The 20,522-nt window shown below is 44.1% G+C and overlaps 1 protein-coding gene across 1 annotated transcript; it reads left to right on the plus strand.

Annotated features, from left to right (window-relative positions):
• The first annotated feature begins 351 nt into the window (after positions 1 to 351).
• Positions 352 to 19,634, plus strand: abhd17ab (abhydrolase domain containing 17A, depalmitoylase b). Its single transcript, XM_062998833.1, has 5 exons — positions 352 to 707; positions 4,884 to 5,290; positions 8,352 to 8,546; positions 10,519 to 10,698; positions 17,737 to 19,634. The coding sequence occupies exons 2-5, from the start codon at positions 4,890 to 4,892 to the stop codon at positions 17,960 to 17,962; spliced, it is 1,002 nt and encodes a 333-aa protein (XP_062854903.1). The 5' UTR covers positions 352 to 707; positions 4,884 to 4,889; the 3' UTR covers positions 17,963 to 19,634.
• The last annotated feature ends 888 nt before the right edge of the window (positions 19,635 to 20,522 follow it).

Genomic DNA, 20,522 nt, shown 5'->3' on the forward strand with positions numbered 1-20,522 from the left:
AGTGTGTAGGATATATTGAGTAGTGCACTCTGTAGTGTGTAGGGAATATTGAGTAGTGCCCTCTGTAGTGTGTAGGATATATTGAGTAGTGCCCTCTGTAGTGTGTAGGGAATATTGAGTAGTGCCCTCTGTAGTGTGTAGGATATATTGAGTAGTGCACTCTGTAGTGTGTAGGATATATTGAGTAGTGCACTCTGTAGTGTGTGGGGAATATTGAGAAGTGCCCTCTTTAGTGTGTAGGGAATATTGAGTAGTGAGTAGTGCACTCTGTAGTGTGTAGGGAATAGTACGTAGTGCTTTCTGTAGTAGGTAGGATATATTAAGTAGTGCACTCTATAGTGAGTAGGGAATAGTGCGTAGGGAACTATTTGGGACACACCCGCTGTCTCTACGTGTGACTTGATATCCCTCCGCCTGGCCTCGACGTCACTTCAAGTTGCGGCTATTAGAGGCAATGCTAGCTCTCTGCTGTCTGCTTTAGCTTTAGTTTAGCATGTTATTATTAGTTGAATAAATGACCGCGGTATACCGGTTATCACCCGCGATCATCGAGCTTTATTTATACGGTTCGGCGGAGGAAATGTCAGCGCGGTTATTTAATCTCTGAGGCCTCGCCGCTTTTTCCAGGTTAGCTTAGTTTAGCTTGGTTAGCTTAGCTGCTTTGCTAAAGGTGTGAACATTTCGACAGCTGGAGGAAAACACAACACGTATGTTGATGGATTGATTGTTTACATTTGTGTTATGTATTGTTTTAAATAACCGTGTTAACATTTATGAGTTCATATACACATACAGAGTGTTGTCTGACCTGTTTAAGCTTTTATTTACATTTGTTTATCATTAAATGGTATATTAGGTTCAGTATACACCGATCAGTCATAACATTATGACCACACTCACTGTCCATTATATCAGCTCCACTTACCATATAGAAGCACTTTGTAGTTCTACAATTACTGACTGTAGTCCATCTGTTTCTCTACATGCTTTGTTAGCCCCCTTTCATGCTGTTCTTCAATGCTCAGGACCCCCACAGGACCACCACAGAGCAGGTATTATTTAGGTGGTGGATCATTCTCAGCACTGCAGTGACACTGACATGGTGGTGGTGTGTTAGTGTGTGTTGTGCTGGTATGAGTGGATCAGACACAGCAGCGCTGCTGGAGTTTTTAAACACCTCACTGTCCCTGCTGGACTGAGAATAGTCCACCAACCAAAAATATCCAGCCAGCAGCGCCCCGTGACCACTGTGACTCAAACAGCAGCAATAGACGAGCGATCGTCTCTGACTTTACATCTACAAGGTGGACCGACCAGGTAGGACAGTCTAATCGAGTGGACAGTGAGTGGACACGGTGTTTAAAAGCTCCACTCATACCAGCACAACACACACTAACACAACACCACCATGTCAGTGTCACTGCAGTGCTGAGAATGATCCACCACCTAAATAATACCTGCTCTGTGGTGGTCCTGTGGGGGTCCTGACCATTGAAGAACAGCATGAAAGGGGGGTAACAAAGCATGCAGAGAAACAGATGGACTACAGTCAGTAATTGTAGAACTACAAAGTGCTTCTATAAAATGTGTAGAAACAAGGAGGTGGTTTTAATGTTATGGCTGATCGGTGTAAATAGTGGAAGTTCAACTGCACAGACAGAACAGTCTCTCAACCTGTATGTCACTTTTTCTATGAGGATTTTACGTGGATGTTTTAAGATGTCATTCAGTCCACCCTGACGTCCAGGATCGGCCAAAGTTCCTGCCTGGAAAGCTGGTCGAAACAGACAGTATATACAAGACGCTGCATTTGTCACTCTCATCTGACCCATGCATATCTTAAATACTTATAACAACCAAACACGTACTAACAAAATGCCCAAAGTACCACAAAGAACGTAGAAAACTAGCAATACCACACACACACTGGATAGGGTGGCCACTACAAACCTGGACACAGTCATACTGATGACCAACGGACCACTTTTGCAGTTTTGCCCCCGTGTTTTGGATGATAATTTTTCATCCAGTCTTTACTGAAGTAAGATGAACAGGACCAGCAAGAAGGTCCTGGGTTCGATCTCTAGGTGGAGCGGTCCGGGTCCATGTTCTCTCTGTGTCCGTGTGGGTTTCCTCCGGGTGCTCCGGTTTCCTCCTACAGTCCAAAGACGTGCAAGTGAGGTGAACTGGAGATACAAAAGTGTACGTCACTGTGTTTGACTGATGAATCTTGTGTAAGCGGTAACTACCGGTCATGTCATGCATGTAACCAAAGTGTGAAACATGACGTTACAATTCTAATAAAATAATATTAATAATAGCACAATTATCTGTTGTTAACTGCCGCTTTGAGGCAGAAAAGGCCGAGTTCACACTACACGACTTTCCAAGTGGTCGGGTCGCTGTACGGTTCACACTACACGACTGGATCTCTTGTAATCGGGAGTCTTTCAGGTCGGTGTGGCTTTCACACTACAATCACTGACTGATCGGCGATTCGGGGTCGCACACTACACCATCTATCACCAACTGGAATCGCAGGCGAGCTTCTCTGGTCTCCCAAACTACAGTCTGTCACGAAAACAAACGTGAGAAGTGACGAGGGGTTTAATGATATCACGTCCAAAAATGCACGTCAACAAGTAGCGAGAGATCAAAGTTTGTGCGCTGATGTGCAGCGTAAAATCAAAGAGGAAAAATAAATGAATCTGAGTGGATTTGGCAACGTGACCAGCAGGGGGCGTCTGTTCTGTAGTGAGTCGGAGGTTAATAAATATTGTTTGCAATGCAGCGTGGGTGTTTTGTAGAGAACGATACTGTATTAGAAATACTGTATAACATGTGTGTGTGTGTGCTGATGTATTCTGATATAAACTATATTACGCCCCTGTCCCACCTGTTTACACTCCTCCCCTGCGTTTCCCCTCACACCGTATCTTGCGTTCTCATTGGCTGTTCGACACAGCACTCATTGCCAGTCGGGCAACTCAGAACCATTTACATTTTCGGCATTTAGCAGACGCCTTTATCCAAAGCGACTTACATTACAGTTACAGTATGAGCAACCGAGGGTTAAGGGCCTTTCTCAAGGGCCCAACAGCAGCAACCTAGCAGTGGTGGGGCTTGAACCAGCAACCTTTGGATTACTAGTCCTGTGCCTTAACCACTAGGCTACTGCTTGCCCTTGATCCAGATATTTGACATGCTAGATATCTCGCTCGGATCGAGTTGTTGAACAGTTCACACGTAGCGATTGAGAGCCAAGTTCCGATCGCCGAGCAAACGCCGAGTTGCTCCCGAGCCGGCAAATCCAGTGGTGACCAGTCGCCGAGCGAAAATCAGGGCAAAAACGTGTAGTGTGAACCAGGCGTAACTGGTTGACTGCCTGATAAAAACATATAGGAAGCAAAAATGGTTGCCTGTTGACCGTTAAAAAGAAGGACAATTCTAGGAAAACCGAGACGGGCAACCCACCCTAGGTAACCTGTAACTACCTCTCTGGTCATGAATGTAATTTCAAATCCTAATAAACAAACTACTAAAATTCAGGTTTCTTCTTTGTTTTTTATTTGACTTTTTTAATTTATGCATTTTTTCCCCCCATTTTCTCCCTTTTATCGCGTCCAATTGCCCGATCGCGTTACGCTTCCTCTCCACCAATGCCGATCCTCGCTCTGATTGAGGAGAACGAAGCTAACCCACGCCCCCTCCGACACGTGGGCAGCAGCCGTGTGCATCTTATCACTTACACTTTGACGAGTGCAGTGCAGCTCAGCGTTGTGTACGGAGAGACACACCCTGACAGCACTCTTTTCTCATCTCTGTGCAGGCACCATCAATCAGCCAGCAGAGGTCGTAATTGCACCAGTCATGTGAGAGAGACCCCATCCGGCTTAGTCCCGCCCATATCTGAACAACAGGCCAATCGTTGTTCATGTGGCCGGTCAGCCTTAGCCGGCAGGCAGAGCCGAGATTCAATACGATGTATTCCAGGTCCCAGCTCTGGCATTTCAGCGTGTGTGTTTTTACCGCTGCGCCACCTGAGCAGCAAATTCAGGTTTCTTCTTAGTATGAAGCTATCTGAGCGTGGGCTTTGCATCAGGGTTCTTTCCCACGACTTGCATTTCGTCCATGATTTTGGCCGCGATTCGGGGCTACACAAACGATGCATCAAAATGAAACACAAAACGGAATATGATTAATGAATGAAAACGGTGCCAATCTGGTCCCACTGTGGTTTACAAGATGTAACGTCAAGCCTCCACAAGAGTGTTTGTGTACAGGTTAATTTTGCGTCAATATTAGGGATGTAACGATGCACCAGATGTGCCACAATTCGAATCGGTAATTCATGTATAATGAATCGATATTCACTTTAAACAGCAGAGGGCGCTGGCGCTATTCACCTCGCCTGGTTGACATCACTACAGGGTTGCCAGGTTCGGAATTTTCCATGCAAATTTATTAATGTGAGGATAGTTTCACACACGATTAGCTGTGTGTCTGTGGTGTTGGTGTTTGCATCTCAAACAGGGTTGCTCGTCGCTGTTGTAGGTGCGGCGTCTGGCTGTGAGACCCTGTTCCTGTCAGGTGAAAAGAAGCGATCAGCTATGTGCTGCGACCTACAGTGTTGTGACAGTATATCGTCAAAGCAATTCAGGGTTAAGTGTCATGCTCAAGGGTCTGGCAGTGGCAGGGCTTGAACCAGCGACCTTTCGATTACTAGTCCAGTACCTCAACCGCTAGGCTACAACTGCCCCTATGTAGATAAGTTCCAATCGGCCACGACTGGACTGGGATATGTGTATCTGGATGACGTACGCTAGCGACGCCTGAATGACTCACGGACGCATGGCGTCACTTTCCCGTCTCTCCTCACGCAGGTGACGATGAATGGCCTGTCCGTCGGCGAGCTCTGCGGTCTCTTCTGCTGCCCGCCGTGCCCGAGCCGCATCGCCGCTAAGCTCGCCTTCCTGCCACCCGAGCCCACGTACGCCCTCCTCCCGGACTCGGAGACGGGCACGGTGCCCACCGGTTCCTCTTCGGCGCCCGGTCTGCGCTCCCGAGTAGGTGGAGCTCCCGCCGGGGCCGGAGGAGGCGGCGGCGGCGGCGGAGGAGGAGGAGGGGGAGGAGGAGGGGGAGGAGAGGGGCGCTGGAAGCTCCAGCTCACCGAACGAGCCGAATTTCAATATTCTCAGAGGGAGCTCGATGCCACCGAAGTGTTCCTGACGTGCTCGGTACGAGGGAACCGCGTGGGCTGCATGTACATACGCTGCGCTCCCACGGCAAGGTAGCATCTTATTTTTTATTCATGTACAGTATTTTCTCCTTTATTCTCTCGGTTTAGTCATAGCCAGTTAGTTTTCCACAGCCGGAGACCCCCATGGCGTACGAGGAGGGCATATATTTACCTTCCTATTCGCCCATACTTTGGTGGATTGGCGTGTGTCTTGCACGTGGAGAGTCACGCCCTGATCTCAACGTTCCTCCACTTCTAACCAGGGTCCTTACACAGCCTCGAAGACCCCGCCCCTTTTTTTAGCCTGGTCTTTCCCCCACCCATGCCCGCTAGGGGGCGCCCAGCCGCCCGGTAGCAGAGCTGAGATTCGAACCGAAACTGGTGCACTCTGTGTTTTATATATTTTATTTATGTATTTTCTCCTTTATTTATTTTCTCCTTTTCCACCCAGCAGACTAGTGGTCGATTTTTGTCTGCCGCCCGGTAGCAGAGCTGAGATTTAAACTGAAACTGGTGCAGTGGCAGAATATCCTGCTGTGCCACCTGGGCGCTGCCAGGTTTCTTTTAACGTCATTGGAATTCGAAAGTCTCGTTCTTAGTGAAGATCCACCTCCGAGTAGAATGTATTAGTCTGAGCTGCGCCCGATAGGGATTCCCCTCCTTGGCCTATAAAAGCATGATCCTGAGTACGTCTTAACCCCTTAATGCCTGAATTTATTTATAATTACATAAAAAAATTAATGATTTGTGTTTTTGCTTTAAAGTCGATGCTACATTAAGTGGAGATTGTAAATTTGTCCATAGCACATAAAATAGATATAAATTTAGGTATGTCGCAATAGGTCAAGTAATGAAACGTCTTCCGTCTCAGATATGTATACTTTACATTCAGGTATGTAGACTAATATACATACATATACATACACATATACAGTACATGTCATAATAATATAATAATACACTATACATGTAATAATATAGTGTCTGTTTGTTTATTAGGATTTTAACATCATGTTTTACACTTTGGTTACATTCATGACAGAAACGGTAGTTACTCATTACACAAGATTATATCAAACACAGTCATGGACAATTTAGTATCTCCAGTTCACCTCACTTGCACGTCTTTGGACTGTGGGAGTAAACCAGAGCTCCCGGAGGAAACCCACACGGACAAACTCCACACAGTAATAATCTAATATATAATTATATACAGTACCAGTCAGAAGTGTGGACACACCTTCTCTTCAGTGATTTTTCTTGATTATTTTTATTTTCTACATTGTAGATTAATACTGAAGACGTCCAAACTATGAAGGAACGCGTATGGAATTATGTAGTGAACAAAAAAATGTTAAACAAACCAGAATATGTTTTGTATTTTACCAACTCTACCTCTGCACAGCACAACTGATGCTCTCAAACACATTAAAAAAGCAAGAAATTCCAGAAATTAACTCTAGACGAGGCACAAACGTTAACTGAAAACCGTTCCAGGTGGCTACACCTCATGAAGCTGATTGAGAAAATGCCAAAAAGTGTGCAAAGCTGTCATCAAAGCAAAATATGTCTACTTTAAAGAATATAAAATATAAAACATATTCTGGTTTGTTTAACACTTTTTTGTTTACTACATAATTCCATACGTGTTCCTTCATAGTTTGAACGTCTTCAGTATTAATCTACAATGTTGAAAATACAAAAAAAAATCAAGAAAAACTACAGGAATGAGAAAGTGTGTCCAAACTTTTGACTGGTACTGTATATATAATGTAATAATATAATACATTTATACGCACACACACACACACACACACACATATATATATATATATATACAGTAGGTACACACATACATGCTATTTATAATGAGTATAGAAATGAACTAGAATGGCATTTCCTAAAGAAAGTGCATGTGAGCGCTGAAATCAATCTAAATACAGCATTATTTATATGCAGACTTTATGGACGATTGTAGCCGTTATGGTCGGACGTAGCGAATTCGTTACAAACAGAAAACTTCAAATAACAGAAAAAATATTCGTCACATGAAATCTATTTTAATATGTCAGCTGTAGAAGCAATCGATAAGGTGGTACGTATCTTTATCTTAGCACAACCTGCATCGAATTGGAAAATTTCTCCAAATTTGCAGCCGCCAAATGCACAAGTCACTATCCGACAGGTTAGCTTTCGACCGGTCCTACGAGAAACCAGTGCTTGCAAAAGGTTCCTAGGAACGTATTAAATAAGCACAAACCGGCACTGGGGGGAACACCTACGCTTTCTCGGCTGCAGTCTGAATTAAAGCGCTGTGTTGCGAATTAAGGGGTTAAGGCTCTCTGTAAGACTCATGGGCACATTTGTTTAAAAAAAAAAAAAAAAAAGCACAGGGGAATCAGGTATATACAAAGTACAATGCTGTAAAATTCCCAACATTCCTCTTAATAGACCACCGAAGTCGTGTCGTCATTTTGTAGTCCACGCCATGTTGTTATGCCCATATTTGGTAACCCGGGTCTAAGAGAAATTTTGAATGGGAAAAATAAATGGAGATTTCGCAAATTGCCTCTCTCGCATCCTGTAGTTAGGTTTTGTTTTATGGAGATTCTTCTGTCTATTATCACTGGATCCTCTAAATTAAAAATCGTTAGAGTCAAAATATGAATATTGCTACATGTAAGCTAATGCTACTGCGCACTGAAATGACGTCACTAGACTGGCGGGAGAAAATGCATAAAAAAGGCAGCTCTTATTTTTAATGAGCCCTGGTATCGAGTCATATCTCACGTGATCAATGGCAGCTCGAAATAGCTGTCAAGTTTGAATTTCAGCTGTGCTATTGACCGGCCAGGTGTCCACACAGACTTGATCGGCGGTGTCTGAGGTGTGATGGTCGAACGGGTCCCTCTGCTGGCTGGTCGAGGCGCCTGTACGAGGGCTGGTTGATTCACAGGTAGTAGTGCGTGATTCTGTACACGACACTGTCTCTGGCAGGTGAAAAGTAGTGGTCGAAGGTTGTTCCAGGAGCAGTGAACAGAGTTACCATAAGCGCATGTTGCAAATGAGAAGCGATGACGAGCACTCTGATCTAATTTTGAGTCCTGGCTAGGTTCACCGTGCTCTTTTCCCACGGTAACGCCGTGGACCTGGGGCAGATGAGCAGTTTCTACATCGGCCTGGGGACCCGGATCAACTGCAACATTTTCTCCTACGACTACTCGGGCTACGGCGTGAGCACCGGCAAACCGTCCGAGAAGAACCTGTACGCGGACATCGACGCGGCGTGGCAGGCCCTACGCACGCGGTGAGCGGGCGATTAACACATGAACGACTACTGTCAATCAAATAATGGGTTGATTTGTGAATTATGTAGCCAAAAGGATATGGACACCCATATTCTAACTTTATTTCATTTTTATTTAATTAACTTCTTCAGGGTCGCGGCTGATCTCGTTCCACTGGCGCGCAAGGCAGAAATTCCCTGAATTGGGTGCCAATCCATCACAGGGCTTCGGTTACTTAGAATCCCTGGCTAGATTAACAGGCTGCTGTGCCCTTCTTTTGTTTTAAATAAGAGCATAGCCCGCGGAATAGCAGTTTAACATCCTGCTATGCTCTGTAGCATCTACAAAAAATGCAACATCGATCATTAAAGAGGAGAAAAGATCTGAGTTAGGGTTTTTCAAGGTGGGTCGTGAGCCGAAAAGAGAATATCAGGCACATAAACTCGTACGCGAACGCCCCCTCGTGGAGGCTTTACGTCACATCTTGTAAATCACAGTGGGACCAGATTGGTACCTTGTAACTCGACGCCCCCTAAACTCGAGATATTTAAAACTCGACGCACCTCGGGGAGAAATTTGTTCCCTTAAACTCAACGTATTTAGCCTTAATCTTTTTCAATTTAATTTAAAATGAACAATGAACAGCCGCTTTGTTCGGCGCTCTGCTTGAGCGGTGCAGTGAAACATAATCAGAGTGCGAATATGAGACAGATAACAATCAAATCCACTCTGTGTAAAGCTGTACAGTATTTTCCTCACTGTATAACTTATGAACTTGAATATGAGCTGAATCTGCATTAGTGTGGAATAAGGTTCAGATCCAGGGTTCCAGCTCCACATGTATCTGTGTTTATCTGGATTCTCCTCCCTGTTTCACTTTTAAACTTGTGTTACAGCTCCAGCTTCTGAGAAATGCTGAGAATCAGAATCAGCTTCTCCCAGAGTCTAAAACGCTTCTGGTTGAAAATAAAGCTTAATGTGGTTTAATGTAGTAAAAGAAGGAGACAGGAGCACTAAACTTCTCTTCATTATTACTGCTCATAAGTTCCTCCACTAATCACATTCCTCACTCGCTGTTTTACTACAATACAATAAGTCTATATAAAACACTGAAAAACAATTAAAAACAGTTAAAAATCAATACAAATACAATAAAACCTTCACTTTACCTTCACTTCTTTATTTTTTAATTGCGCTTCGTGGATGCTTGCTTCTGGAATACCGTATTCCGTTCAGTACCGGCGCATTCACAATGCACAAAACTTAACATGGAAAAAAGCGGAAAAGCGCAAAATTGGTTTTGTCACTTCTCATGTGAATGCGCCGGTGCTGAAGGGAATCGAGCATCTCCACCATTAAGAAGCGTCAGGAAACGATAAAGAAGTAAAACTAAAGTGCAGCTTTTATTGTATTTTTATTGATGTGTAACTGTTAGTAATTGTATTTCAGTGTGTTTATATTATATTTGTGTTTTTTCAGTGTTTAAGTGTCAAAAACAACCTCATTATTTTACATGAGACTAAAATATCTGCAGCTCCACGGGACCATGGACGCATTAACAGGTTCCCCAAACATCCTTATGGAAAAAAAATACCTTAAAACTCAACGTCTTTAAAACCCGACGCCCCTCCCAGAACCGACTGACGTCCAGTTTTAAGCTACCGCTGTAATTTATTTTGTGTTTTGTTTTGATGCGTTGTTTGTGCTGCATGGGTCGAGTAAAAATAAAAGTTTGTAAACCCTTGATGTAGGTGACTATGAAGGGTCAATTCTTGGTGAAATCTTGACAAGAACTTCATTTACATTTACAACATTTAGCAGGCGCTTTTATCCAAAGCGAGTTACAGTAGACAGTCCACGCAATTAAAGGTTGCAACCTGGCACTGGTGGGGTTTGAACCAGGAACCTTCTGCTTACTAGTCCAGTACCTTAACCACTAGGCTACAACCATCCTCATTAATTTAACTAACTGATTTCACTTTATTTACTCAGGTACGGCATCAGCCCGGAGAACATCATCCTGTACGGGCAGAGCATCGGCACGGTGCCCACGGTGGACCTGGCGTCACGGTACGAGTGCGCGGCCGTAATACTGCACTCGCCCCTCACCTCGGGGATGAGAGTCGCCTTCCCTGATACCAAGAAGACCTACTGCTTCGATGCTTTCCCCAAGTGAGTCACGCCGAATAAGATACGATTCCTGTATTGATCCCCATGGGGGACATTCGAGTGTTACTGAGTAAATACAGCATGTAGTACAAGTGCTATTATACAGTAACTATATAGGAAAACACTATATATAAATATACACCGATCAGCCATAACATTAAAACCACCTCCATGTTTCTACACTCACTGTCCATTTTATCATCTCCACTTACCATATAGAAGCACTTCGTAGTTCTACAATTACTGACTGTAGTCCATCTGTTTCTCTGCATGCTTTTTTAACCCCCTTTCACCCTGTTCTATAATGGTCAGGACCCCCACAGGACCACCACAGAGCAGGTATTATTTAGGTGTTGTGCTGGGGCAGTTGTAGCCTTGTGGTTAAGCTACTGGACTAGTAATCAGAAGGTTGCTGGTTCAAGCCCCTGTTGGGCCCTTGAGCAAGGCCCTTAACCCTCAGTTGCTTAGACTGTGTACTGTAAGTCGCTTTGGATAAAAGCGTCTGCTAAATGCTGAAAATGTAAATGTATGAGTGGATCAGACACAGCAGCGCTGCTGGAGTTTTTAAACACCTCACTGTCACTACTGGACTGAGAATAGTCCACCAACCAAAAACATCCAACCAACAGCGCCCCGTGGGCAGCGTCCTGTGACCTCTGATGAAGGTCTAGAAGACGACCGACTCGAACAGCAGCAATAGATGAGCGATCGTCTCTGACTTTACATCTACAAGGTGGACCGACTAGGTAGGAGCGTCTAATAGAGTGGACAGTGAGTGGACACGGCGTTTAAAAACTCCAGCAGCGCTGCTGTGTCTGATCCACTCATACCAGCACAACACACACTAACACACCACCACCATGTCAGTGTCACTGCAGTGCTGAGAATCATCCACCACCTAAATAATATCTGCTCTGTGGGGGTCCTGTGGGGGTCCTGACCATTGAAGAACAGGGTGATAGGGGGTAACAAAGCATGTAGATAAACAGATGGACTACAGTCAGTAATTGTAGAACTACAAAGTGCTTCTATATGGTAAGTGGAGCTGATAAAATGGACAGTGAGTTTTAATGTTACGGCTGATCAGTGTATGTGTGAAAGAATGTGTGTAAAGCCGAAATAAATAAGTACTGATGTAACAAAGGATGCTAAAATGCTGCTGTTTCCACCAGTGAAGCCACACACGGCGAAAATAACAACCAGTTCCGTCAAGTCTCACCATCGCTAACGACAATAATACAGTGCTGTAGAACCTGTAATTGCCGTGTCCCGATTGGCATGTTTTCTAAACCGCTGTCACGTCCTAATAACAGCGCTGCTCTGATTCGGGACGTGCCGCTCTTACTCGACAAAAGATTCGGACCGTTTTTACGATGTTTTGTTCAGCGCGCTGTCACCGCGGCGGCACTCGATAATTGCAGGCTACGGCGGGGCTCAACGATTACTGTTATCAGCGCCCAGGCGGATCGCGCTCGTCCGGCTCCTCATGCTGGCACTACTTTTCCTTTCGTTCAGAAATAAATGGCGTGTTTTTTTGACTTTCTTCTCTGATGGCGGTTTATCGGGACGTGATGTTTTGCTCTCGTGAACGCAGGACCGAACGTCGAGTCTGAAAACACGTTACAGTCAGTTATGGATCGTGATGTGTGTGGTTCTGGTTCAGGCTGCATTATTTGTTGTACATAATTAGCATTCGGTGGATTGGCAACAACACAGGGTGAGCGCTGTTGCTCACCCACTTAGCTACGGCAGTACTGACTGTGTTGTGGTTAACATGGTTACAGCTAGCGGTGGTAACCATTTAACCAATTAACCGATAATAAACTAATCTTTTTTTGCTTAATGCTTTTAGTTAAAAAGGTTATTTGTTTGATTTCCACATACGCACACAAACACACTCAAAAACAAACAGGCACAGACAGATACAGGCACTCATACACACAGACACCAACAGACAGGTGCACACACAAGCACAAACAGACCGAAACACAGACAGACCGGTTTACTCACAAATACAGACCGAAACACAGACAGACTGGTACACTCACAAATACAGACTGAAACACAGACAGACAGGTTTACTCACAAATACAGACCGAAACACAGACAGACTGGTACACTCACAAATACAGACCAAAACACAGACAGACTGGTACACTCACAAATACAGACCAAAACACAGACAGACTGGTACACTCACAAATACAGACCAAAACACAGACAGACTGGTACACTCACAAATACAGACCAAAACACAGACAGACTGGTACACTCACAAATACAGACCAAAACACAGACAGACTGGTACACTCACAAATACAGACCGAAACACAGACAGACTGGTACACTCACAAATACAGACCGAAACACAGACAGACTGGTACACTCACAAATACAGACTGAAACACAGACAGACTGGTAAACTCACAAATACAGACCGAAACACAGACAGACTGGTTTACTCACAAATACAGACTGCAACACAGACAGACTGGTTTACTCACAAATACAGACTGAAACACAGACAGACTGGTTTACTCACAAATACAGACTGAAACACAGACAGACTGGTACACTCACAAATACAGACCAAAACACAGACAGACTGGTACACTCACAAATACAGACCAAAACACAGACAGACTGGTACACTCACAAATACAGACCAAAACACAGACAGACTGGTACACTCACAAATACAGACCGAAACACAGACAGACTGGTACACTCACAAATACAGACTGAAACACAGACAGACTGGTACACTCACAAATACAGACTGAAACACAGACAGACTGGTACACTCACAAATACAGACCGAAACACAGACAGACTGGTACACTCACAAATACAGACTGAAACACAGACAGACTGGTAAACTCACAAATACAGACCGAAACACAGACAGACTGGTTTACTCACAAATACAGACTGCAACACAGACAGACTGGTTTACTCACAAATACAGACTGAAACACAGACAGACTGGTTTACTCACAAATACAGACTGAAACACAGACAGACTGGTACACTCACAAATACAGACTGAAAGACAGACAGACTGGTTTACTCACAAATACAGACTGCAACACAGACAGACTGGTTTACTCACAAATACAGACTGAAACACAGACAGACTGGTTTACTCACAAATACAGACTGAAACACAGACAGACTGGTACACTCACAAATACAGACTGAAACACAGACAGACAGGTTTACTCACAAATACAGTCCGAAACACAGACAGACTGGTTTACTCACAAATACAGACTGAAACACAGACAGACTGGTTTACTCACAAATACAGACTGCAGCACAGACAGACTGGTTTACTCACAAATACAGACTGAAACACAGACAGACTGGTTTACTCACAAATACAGACTGAAACACAGACAGACTGGTACACTCACAAATACAGACTGAAACACAGACAGACAGGTTTACTCACAAATACAGACTGAAACACAGACAGACTGGTTTACTCACAAATACAGACTGAAACACAGACAGACTGGTTTACTCACAAATACAGACTGAAACACAGACAGACTGGTTTACTCACAAATACAGACTGCAGCACAGACAGACTGGTTTACTCACAAATACAGACTGAAACACAGACAGACTGGTTTACTCACAAATACAGACTGAAACACAGACAGACAGGTTTACTCACAAATACAGACTGAAACACAGACAGACTGGTTTACTCACAAATACAGACTGAAACACAGACAGACTGGTTTACTCACAAATACAGACTGAAACACAGACAGACTGGTACACTCACAAATACAGACTGAAACACAGACAGACAGGTACACTCACAGACACAGACCGACAGAAACACGGACAGACAGGAACACTCACAAACACAGACAGGAACACTCACAAGCATGGACAGACCAAAAAACAGACAAACTGAAACACGACCACGGACAGACAGCTACACTGACAGAAAGACCGAAACACAGACAGACAAGCATGGACAGACTGAAACACAAGCACAGTCAGACAGGTACACTCACAAGCACAGACAGACGGGTACACTCACAAGCACAGACAGAATGAAGGAGACACACCCAGACCGAAACAGACGGGTACACTCACAAGCACAGAGAAACTGAAACACAGACAGACAGGTACACTCACAAGCACAGACAGACCAAAACACAGACAGGTTCACTCACAAATACAGACAGACAGGTTTATTCACAATCACAGATAGAATGAAAGAAACAGACAGACCGAAACACGGACAGACAGGTTAGGGTTAGAATATGCAGACTGAGGGTGTACCTGTATGTCTGTGCTTGTGTTTCAGTCAGTGTAGATGCTGATGATGTAATATTTACTAATCGTGTCAGTATGATCAGTGATTCTGAATGCTGAACTGTTCTGCTCTTGTTACTGGTCTTCATACTGGTGTTCATACTGGTGTTCTGCATCACTGACACTCACTAGATGAAATTCAGTAAAACCCAAAGGCAACTCGGTGAGGTGTTTAATATTTTAGCTCCTCGTTAGACGCTGGTCAGTGCTGACGACTGACAGACGATTATCGGTTTGCGATGGTGATGATTAATTTAGATGTTTTAGCATGTGGTGCTGGAACTTAACACATGGTGGCGATACAGCTGCTGTCAGTTCAACCTTCTTACAGCTGCTCACAGATCTGCTTCTCTATCACACACACACACACACACACACACACACACACACACACACACACAATCCTCAAAACGTAAGATTAGTAGCACGGTTTGGGCAGTAATAGCTCAGTGGTTAAGGTACCCGACTAGTAATCAGAAGGTTGCCGGTTGAAGCCTTGCCATTGACAAGTTGCTACTGCTGGGCCCCTGAGCAAGGCCCTTAACCCTCATTTGCTCAAATTGTATTCAGATAAAAGTGGAAGTTGCTTTGGATAAAAGCATCCACTTAATGTCACAAATGTAAACGTAACGTTTATTCAAGATTGTGTTACAAATCAAGAAGAAAATTGTTAAATGTAATTTTAAATTCAGACAAAATGACCCAGCAAGTTTATTAAGCTTTAGTATAATATTTGTATTTATTATATATAGTATAATATTCATACTTTGCTTATAGTATAGTATATATGTTTTAGTATGTTATTTATACAGCGGTACCTTGAAACTGGACATCAGTCGGTTTTAAAGACGTTGAGTTTCGAGGTATTTTTCCCCATAAGGATGTTTGGGAAACCTGTTAATGCATCCATGGTCCCGTGGAGCTGCAGATATTTTAGTCTCATGTAAAATAATGAGGTTGTTTTTGACACTTAAACACTGAAAATAACACAAATATAATATAAACACACTGAAATACAATTACAAACAGTTACACATCAATAAAAATACAATAAAAGCTGCACTTTAGTTTTACTTCTTTATTGTTTCCTGACGCTTCTTAATGGTGGAGATGCTTGATTCCGTTCAGCACCGGCGCATTCACATGAGAAGTGACCAAACCGCTTCTGCGCCGCTGTGCCGGTATTTCCTGTGAAGTGTGACGGCGGTGCACAAAACTCACCGTGACTTACTGTAGTAAAACAGCGAGTGAGGAATGTGATTAGTGGAGGAACTTATGAGCAGTAATAATGAAGAGGAGTTTAGTGCTCCTGTCTCCTTCTTTTACTACATTAAACCACGTTAAGCTTTATTCTGAACCAGAAGCGTTTTAGACTCTGGGAGAAGCTGATTCTGATTCTCACCATTTCTCAGAAGCTGGAGCCGTAACACAAGTTTAAAAGTGAAACAGGGAGGAGAATCCAGATAAACACAGATACACGTGGAGCTGTAACCCTGGATCTGCACCTTATTCCACACTGATGCAGATTCAGATCAGATTCACACGCTGATCAGGTTTTACTGCTTAAATCGAGCGCTGAACAAAGCGACAGACGCACACATCGAGTTTAAGGGTACAAATTTCTCAACGAAGAGTGTTTTGAGTTTAGGGGACGTTGAATTACAAGGTACCGCTGTATTCCTATTTATATTTAGTCATTTGTGTTTCTTATATTTTCATTATATTTTTATGCATTTCTATATAAATCAATTTGGATTTACTTTAGATTTTTAATTTTTAATTAAATTTTAATTATTTTTTTTGCATCTTCCTTGTATTTTACACATTCTGGTTTATTGCTTGTTTTTATTTCCATTCATTCATTTTTTGAAATGATTTTTTGCAGATTTTTTTTTTTTAGTCATGATTTAGTCATGTCCGATTCCCGATCGTGAGTCTGCTGCCGCTTGCAGAACCCTCAATGTGATTGACCACACGTGTCTAATCTGTGGCCACTTCTCATCACCTGCCAGTGTTTGGTTCCCACACAGAGCCATTTTACATACAGAGAGTCACGCTAAGCTCCATGTAAACCACCCTCCCCCTTCCCACTTGCACAGACACCCGAACCAGTCCCAGAGCTCGCATGATAGTTTGTTAAACTGCTGCACCACTACGTACCCAGAATGTACATTTCCATTCTCTTTTATTTACACTAAATCTCATTTGGATTTTTTTTTGTATATTCATACTTTTATATTTCAAAAAATTTTAGTAAAAATAAAAGGATTAGTATTTATTTATTAATTTACTAATTATTGGTAGCCTACAGAAAGTGTTTTACATTACTTTACATAATATTTACGGCATTTAGCAGACGCCTTTATCCAAAGCGACGTACAGTACTGTGACAGTATACAGTCTGAGCAATTGAGGGTTAAGGGCCTCGCTCAAGGGCCCAACAGCAGAAACCTGGCAGTGGTGGGGCTTGAACTGATTACTAGTTCAGTACCTTAACCACTAGGCTACAGCTGCCTTTATTTTGGTTTTATTAATCCTGCTTTATTTGTTAGTGTAAATAAAATCCATCATTTGCTTTTTTTTTGATTACTCACACACATTTGGATTTTTTATGCTCTCATTTCAGTTTAGTTTTCATTTTTCTTTTAAACCACATACTGTTTCGTCTAACTGCTCTGTCTCTGTGTCTGCGCTGTGTTCCAGTATAGAGAAGGTGTCCAAGATCACGTCCCCGGTGTTGATCATCCACGGGACGGAGGACGAGGTGATCGACTTCTCTCACGGCCTGGCCCTGTACGAGCGCTGCCCCAAAGCCGTCGAGCCCCTCTGGGTGGAGGGAGCCGGACACAACGACATCGAGCTGTACAGCCAGTACCTGGAGCGTCTGCGCAGGTTTATCGGCCAAGAACTGGCAACCCAGCACACCTGAGGACCTCGAGCGCTCACCTCTGTTTATCTTTCTCTTCCTCTCTCCATTATACGTTATTTTTCTTTCTTTCTGTGGCCGCTGTTACACTAGCTGAGGGTTCCTGGCTGATCTTTAGAGACGATTTGTTGTTTACGTATCCCGATTCATTTATTAATTTATTCACAATCCGCCCAGACGTCGTCTTACGTCCAGTATCACACGTACTGACCTGCTTTTCTCCTCGACTCCTCAGGCAGCTACAAATTGGACGTAAAAAGAAGCATTTTGATTTTTTAAAAGCTGTAAAATCTCTCAAATGTTTATTTATTATAAGGGCTAACAAATAAGAAAAAATATTTAAGCTGTTCTAAAATAATTACAGAATTTAATCTCTGAAATGCAGTTTTTTGACTTTTCTAGCTCGACTGTGACGTTTTTAAGCACTGCCGAAAACCTGGAGCGTGCACGAGCGATGTCCAGCGATTTCGGAGCCACTCAGAACCTCCTCGTGTAATAAACTGTGAACGTTCTGAGCTGGGAATCTTACCAGTTGGGAGGTTTTTGGCTCCGAAAAATTGCTGTACACCTGTAGGGGGCGTTAGAGTGTATGTCTGGCAATTCCACAGATTTCTGCAGCCGTTCTTTTACTGTGGCTGAATAAATGGAACACGCATTAAAATTATTATTATTATTATTTTTTTAAACGTAATATGACACGATCTGCCGCGTCTGAAACATACACACATCAGCATCAACTATTTAATCCCATGGTGATGAAGCTTGCTCGACTGTGGACAGGGACTCCTGCACCCCAGCAGCTTTTAATCCCATGGTGATGAAGCTTGCTCGACTGTGGACAGGGACTCCTGCACCCCAGCAGCTCTTAATCCCATGGTGATGAAGCTTGCTCGGCCGTGGACAGGGACTCCTGCACCCCAGCAGCTCTTAATCCCATGGTGATGAAGCTTGCTCGGCCGTGGACAGGGACTCCTGCACCCCAGCAGCTCTTAATCCCATGGTGATGAAGCTTGCTCGGCCGTGGACAGGGACTCTTGCCCCCCAGCAGCTGTTAATCCCATGGTGATGAAGCTTGCTCGGCCGTGGACAGGGACTCCTGCCCCCCAGCAGCTGTTAATCCCATGGTGATGAAGCTTGCTCGGCCGTGGACAGGGACTCCTGCCCCCCAGCAGCTCTTAATCCCATGGTGATGAAGCTTGCTCGGCCGTGGACAGGGACTCCTGCACCCCGGCAGCCTGTGATTCATACCCAGCGGTTGTATTTGGCCCGACCCCCACTCCGTGTTGTTTAATAATGGGTGCACTCAAGCTAACCCTATTTATATGGGCACAGAGACGTCAGCAGCTGTAGTCGGACGATTGAAGGACGTTCTACGTCACCGAACGAATCGTCTGAGCTGCTGTGTGTATGTTTTGACACTGCAGATTTTCGGTTTGGGTTCGAGTGCTTCACACACACACACACACACACACACACACACGGTCGTGGAAATGTCCCTTACGAGTGTGTGAGAACATTAGGCAGCTATACAGCTAGTGTAACACTGGCCTTTTCATCTCACACTCCTCTCCTGGAGCTTTCTTTTTCCACCTCTTTCTTTTTCCCCACCTATTTGTTTTACCACCTCTTTCCATCCCTCCAGCGAGAGTGAGATAATAAACCGGGCGTGTCCGTATTTCTAGCGGACTCGATTATTCGGAGCTCTGTGACGCGGACGTTCGACCGCCGAGGTTCAGATCTTGTTCTGATCTCCTCCTTCAGGAGTGTGTGTGTGTGTGTGTGTGTGTGTGTGTGTGTGTGTGTGTGTGTCTGTGTCTGTGTGTGTTTTTGAGTCTCTACCTCTCCACTTTGGTTTAATCTTACTAAGCTAACTGTCCCTGATGCCCCAATTTACAAATGAACGACACTCGTATAATTACGCCTTCATACAGATTAAACATCAACGAGAATCTATTTACATTATAATTCGAAAAGAACTCCGTTGGTTGCCTCGCGTTCCATCCGTCCGCCACGTTTGTAGTTCCTTTGCGAGGAAAGTCGGGCGCTCCCTCGTTATTCAGTCAGATCATCACTCAGAATTAAAGGGAGCTAAGAATTTAGACACGCCCTCTTCTCAGGAAGTACCGGCTATTCCTCCAGCTCTAATTAGTCGATGACGACCCGTGGATCAGTGGAATGCGCGACCCTGGGGCGCCGAGCGCCCTTAGAACACGATAGGCATGAAACCGGATCGATTTCCATCCTGGTTCTCGGATTCGACGTCCTTTTGTGCTCCTGTGTGACAAATGGAAACCCCCCAGCAGCACCGAAAAACAGGTGTGGTTCTCGTTTGCCACCCCCCCTCCCTCTCACCCCGGGGGGCGCTGGTCACCATTCACTAAGGTGTGTCTAATCTGGGTTGATGTGCAGCGCAGACATGTGATATTCACCCCAAACGACCATGATTCCTTTCTTTAATCAGCGCTGCCCCCAGGGTGAACCATTATTCTATTTTCTTTACCTCTGTGGCCAGTTAGGACCCGATACTGAGGCTTAAAAGGGGCGGCTGGGATTTTTAAAAATG

This window comes from Trichomycterus rosablanca, chromosome 7 (assembly GCF_030014385.1).
Source record: "Trichomycterus rosablanca isolate fTriRos1 chromosome 7, fTriRos1.hap1, whole genome shotgun sequence".
NCBI lineage: Eukaryota > Metazoa > Chordata > Actinopteri > Siluriformes > Trichomycteridae > Trichomycterus > Trichomycterus rosablanca.

Excerpts from the sequence above, each read along its gene's own strand:
- abhd17ab (XM_062998833.1), top strand. The coding sequence starts at position 4,890 with ATGAATGGCCTGTCCGTCGGCGAGCTCTGCGGTCTCTTCTGCTGCCCG. Across the intron at positions 5,291-8,351 it reads CGCTGCGCTCCCACGGCAAG|GTTCACCGTGCTCTTTTCCC; the intron begins GTAGCATCTTAT and ends AGTCCTGGCTAG. Across the intron at positions 8,547-10,518 it reads TGGCAGGCCCTACGCACGCG|GTACGGCATCAGCCCGGAGA; the intron begins GTGAGCGGGCGA and ends TTATTTACTCAG.